The sequence below is a fragment of the Morus notabilis genome, unplaced genomic scaffold (genome assembly GCF_000414095.1).
Source record: "Morus notabilis unplaced genomic scaffold, ASM41409v2 Scaffold855, whole genome shotgun sequence".
Classification (NCBI taxonomy): Eukaryota; Viridiplantae; Streptophyta; class Magnoliopsida; order Rosales; family Moraceae; genus Morus; species Morus notabilis.
The window spans coordinates 114,408-119,356 of record NW_010365497.1 but is presented as its reverse complement, the minus strand read 5'-3'; the positions used below and the strand labels follow the sequence as shown (position 1 = coordinate 119,356).

General features: G+C 35.3%; 1 protein-coding gene across 1 annotated transcript; it reads right to left on the bottom strand.

Annotated features, from left to right (window-relative positions):
• Nucleotides 1–3,955: 3,955 nt before the first annotated feature.
• LOC21391976 (non-specific lipid-transfer protein-like protein At2g13820) lies at nucleotides 3,956–4,574 on the bottom strand. Its single transcript, XM_024172292.1, has 2 exons — nucleotides 4,253–4,574; nucleotides 3,956–3,972 (listed from the first exon to the last, which is right to left on the bottom strand). Exons 1-2 carry the CDS (start codon nucleotides 4,572–4,574, stop codon nucleotides 3,956–3,958), a joined length of 339 nt encoding a protein of 112 aa, XP_024028060.1.
• Nucleotides 4,575–4,949: the final 375 nt, after the last annotated feature.

The window sequence follows — 4,949 nt, the reverse complement described above, 5'->3', positions numbered from 1 at the left end:
GATGATAACATGGCTGACCCTTTGACGAAAGGATTAGCTAGAGAAAAGGTTTGCAAAACCTCAAAAGGAATGGGACTTATGCCCGTAGATTGATGAGTCACTTGTGATGGAAACCCAACCTATGGACTGGAGATCCTAAGAAATAGGTTCAATGGGTAATAACAAGTCATGAAGTGATATGAATTGGATCATGCTAATATAACAATATTTGTTATATTCCGAATATCTTACTTTGAAGCATGAAATCCTGAAGCGATGGAAGGTTGAGTTATTTCTAAACTCTTAATGGGTTCTATATCTCTGTGTGGAGTGGAGTATTTAGCTATAGGAATACTCTTGATAGACTCACCTAAGTGAATGTGGAAGTGTGGCCGCTTCCTATGGAATTTTGGGCAAATTCTCTAGAGCATTCACTAGACTGGGATATACGTGCATGGCCGTAAAGCACAGGCTTTTGGACTTCACCCTGATAGGGTTGTGTGTGTGATGTTGTTAGAGATAGAGTTCAAAACTACGAGTTACTCTAGTATAATCTAAATCATCTTCACTATGTAAGGGTTCAAGTCGATAGACACCTTTGCTTATGCATGATCCTATATAATATTGCTCGATGGAAATGTTAAAAATTCAAGTGGGGGATTGTTGGAGCAGTGTGAATTTTGTTTTAATTAAAAATAAAAGTGGTTATATCTAAAGAGATTATCTATTAACAAATAAAGTTGCTATTTTGAACGAAAAAAAAGGGGAAGACTTAGTCTCTGAACAAGAATGACTTGGTCCATGATTTCCTCCACGATCCTCTCCACTCTCTCATGGTTTGTTCCTAACTTTCCTCATCGTCATTGTATACAATTTTCTTTAAATAGAGGCAGAGAGGATAGATTGAGATATAAAGTTTTTAGATGCTCTCTCTGGTAATCAAAAGAAAAAACTTTCTTCTTGCTTTCTGTTTTCCGAGCAATATTTGGGTGTTTGTATTCCGGCTTTCTTCAGTGCAGAGGAGGTCCGAGGCAGAGGTGATTCTGGGCTGTTTTATCCTGGGGACGACGAGGCTGGTATACTGCTTGTACTACCTTGGACAGAGCCGCGAAACGTCTTAAAGAAAGCGACTTAGTCCGCGACTCAACCCAAGATTTTGTTTGGTAAATTCGTTCCTTTTGTGTTCTACACTAACAGTTTAAGTTTTTAACAGTTAGATCTATACAAATTAATATTAAAAATTTATAATGCGCTATACAGTGTATTTTTTAGGTGGTCTCACCATAGAGAAATCTTTAAGAATAAATCTAAATATACCTTAATTTTTTTCTTTAAAATTAGTTTTTGTTTTAAATTTTATCTTATAAATAATTCTTGAACTAAAGAAAAAAAGTCTCATAACAGTTCATCTATTAGTGGAAATCATTAATTTTGTCTCAAAAATTCTCAAGTTATTTTTTCTTTAAAAATAGTCTGGTATGTCGTTCAGGAGACAATTTTGTGGTACTATACTACTATCTTCAGCAAATTACACGTCGTTCGTGGTAGTAAATAGACAGCGTGTCCTTTCTTTTCAAACCTTTTGTCGTTTAAATCGAAGTTCACTCTTTGGTCGAATGACTAGTAGTTGGTAATATAAGAAGTTGCCTCCAAAAGTTCCATTTGCATTGAGAAACGACATATCGTTTGTGATTTCAAATTTCCCGTCGTTTAACTTAGAAAACATGATCATCTCTTTTTCCATATAGAATTTACTTTTTAAGAAGAAAACCAACATTGTCCACCAATGAAGGGGAAAAAAAAAAAAAACGTTGTATCAGTATGCCTGCTATAAAGAAAAGTCTTTTCCTGATCAGCATTTTAATTAGGATATATAGTTTGCAATTTGTTCTCCGAAAATTGATGAATTCATGATTCAAAAACTACTACTAGAAGCATAAACTAACATAGTAAATACAATTTATCTTTTCAAAATAAGACAACATTAATAACTGAGTCAACACTCTTCATGTAGGCTGGTCATCATGAACACCAAAACTTCATGGAACTGTATAATCTGCTCCCAAAAAAAAATCAACAGAATTATCAGTAAAACATGTAACTCAAAAAAAAAAAAAAAAAGGAAGGGCCAATTTAACGTTACATATCATTTGGTGTGACTTCTTTTCAAAGTATTATGTCACATAATTATTATTGCTATTATAACTAAAAGAAATACTAACAACACGCTTTCTTTCACTCTTTTTGTCATTCTCTGCATTTATTGTTTAACTAGTAGACTCTACTTAATTTAACAATTATTATTTGAATAAAAAATGAGATAGTGAAGTTCACGTGTTAAACAGTAAAGAGAGTAACAAAAAGAGCGGTACTCTAGTATTTCACTTACAACTAATTAATTAAGTAATTAGGTTAGCTTACTTCCACACGCAAGCCCACTTGGGATAATTTTTCCGCAGTAAGCTGAGACACTGTCGAATCTCAGCATGTTTATCCTGTTTGAGATTTGCGCCGGCATGTACCGGCAGACTGAGGGGATGTCCGTCAGGCCGAAAGACTGGCAGCACTTGGTGGAGGGTTCAAACCTCGGCAGCTGAATGTTCGGCATTGGGAATGGTAGCTTTGGCAGTGATGGCAACGACGGCAATGGTGGCAGCTTTTGGACGTATAGGAAGCAATTGGCCGCCAGTCCCATTACATCCCCGGCGCATCCAAAGCCCGTGTTATTGTCGCCGGAGACTAGAACTCCGGTGATGGCGGAAATAGCCCGATCATCAAGATCATGTTAAGACTTAGTCATTTTTCTTTGTATGTTCTTTTCCTAGGTGATGATCAATCTCTTTGTAATTTGCTTTTTAGGTGGCGAGTGATTGATGAGCTGCTATTAGGTTTATATATGGAATTTTGGTGTCTCAAATGTGCACGTAATTGTTCTAAAAAATTAGCGTATGGATTTTAAGCAATACAATGAGATGTCTTTTGAGAAGCCTGTTTTTGTTATGTTTTGTTAAACACTTTTGAGGTGTAATCTCTTTGTTAACTAGAGAAAGAAACTTGTGTTTGTATACTAATAAATGGCGTAGAAAAAAGACAAAAAAAAAAAAGATAAAATTTGATTAGGCTTTAGAGAGATCCTAATTGGCCAATCAACTTCCCCTTCACGCAAAGAAAATTTTATTAAATAAAACTGCCTGTGGAGGAGTAATATACAAGTAAAAGGAATCAACTAAAAAGGGCCTTTATTTAAGTTTGCAATTCACACTATCCTTTTTTTTTTTTTTTAGTTTCCTCTAAACGACTGTGTCCTTAAATTAAACGATTAAAGTCAGAAAGTCGTAATCTTGATTATAATTAATTGGAATCCATTTTTTCAAGTTTCCTGTTATTTTCAATTTCAGTACTAGCTCATTCGTTTTTATTTCCAATCAGATATATATATATATATAAGATAGACCTAGTAATAAGTATTTGATAGGGGACTTTTATGGTGTTAGGAGAAGATTAATACCAGAAATGGGAAGGCGGCAAGATAACTAGCGTATTTTGTGTACTTGGAGCTTGCGAATTTCAAATATTAGAGTTGTATAAGTTACGTTAGACTTATAGATCTTAAAGAAAATGCATTAATTTGCGGATTTGGTTGATATTATTTGCAAATTTCAAACCTTAGAACCGTAAAAGTGAAGATGCGCGCAGGTACGGATACAATCGAGGCAACAAAAAAGGACCCCTTTAATAGGCTCGGACACATATAAATAAGAGGGTAAAAGAGCAATCTATTGCTTCCAATTCATTTTTCAAGATTAGAAACAACCCATTCTTATTAGTAGTAATATTGTAGTACAATATATATATATATATATTCGAAGCAATCCAAAACCTTTATGTCAACATTTATTCTTCCTTAGAAACTGATCAGCAGTACTACATATAAACGTCAGTACAACTTTGAGTCTGCTTCTCTCTTCAACCATCCTCACGGAACTATAGAACCTGCATTAAGATCATACGGAAGCATTACAAACTTAATTAATCACCATTTTCTAGATAATTGAAAATGCTAGTTATTAATCTTTTAACATATGTAGAATGAGACAATAATTCTTTTTACTTTTTTTTAATCACGTGCGTGCACTTTCCTTTTACTAACATATGTAGCATGCAGTGTATTCATTTCTTTTTTACTGACACATATGTGATGATAATTAGAGTGGCGCTCTTATATATTATAGACAGTAAAAGAAAATTATACTTATATAAATGATCTACTTACTTCCACACTTGGTTCCATGGGGAAGAGGCCGGCCACAGTAGGAAGCAAGATGAAAGACCTTGTTCATGTCCACCATGATCTCAACCTGCTTAGTGATTTTTTGGCACACACATGGAATGTCCACGGTCTTCACAGCAGTGCAGCATGTGGCGGAGGGTTCAGCCATTGGGGTGCCCTTTTGGACGTAAACCGCGCATTGCGTAATCAGCCCCTGCATATCGCCTTGGCAAGGCGTAGCCTGGCCGTAAACGACGCCAATTTCACCGAGAAGCAGCATCGCCCAGATAGCCAAAACAACAACACTAGGACTTAACCTTGCCATTTCTCTATTCGTATTTTTTTTGTTTTTGTTTTTTGTTGGTGTGTATAAATTGGTGTTTTAGGGGTTTTTATATCGGAATTTTGGAGCATGATTTCGATGAGATTTACGTTTTGGTGTCTTTGACAGTTTACATTTGTACAGAACTTACGTTACAGTTTTGAATTAGAGTTTCAATTTCTGTAGTGGTGGTGGTATTTGTTGCATGTATTGCATATTCCATGTGAAAACAACAAGACCTTTCTCGTTCTGCACAATGAGTCCAAACACTTTTCGGTTGGTTTTCTTTTCTCATTTTCTTGGGATTCTTTTCTTGTGAAAAGACCAACAAGGTGTGGGGACATGACACTCGGAACTTGGGGCAATGAAAAATATATA

Excerpts from the sequence above, each read along its gene's own strand:
- LOC21391976 (XM_024172292.1), bottom strand. The coding sequence starts at position 4,574 with ATGGCAAGGTTAAGTCCTAGTGTTGTTGTTTTGGCTATCTGGGCGATG.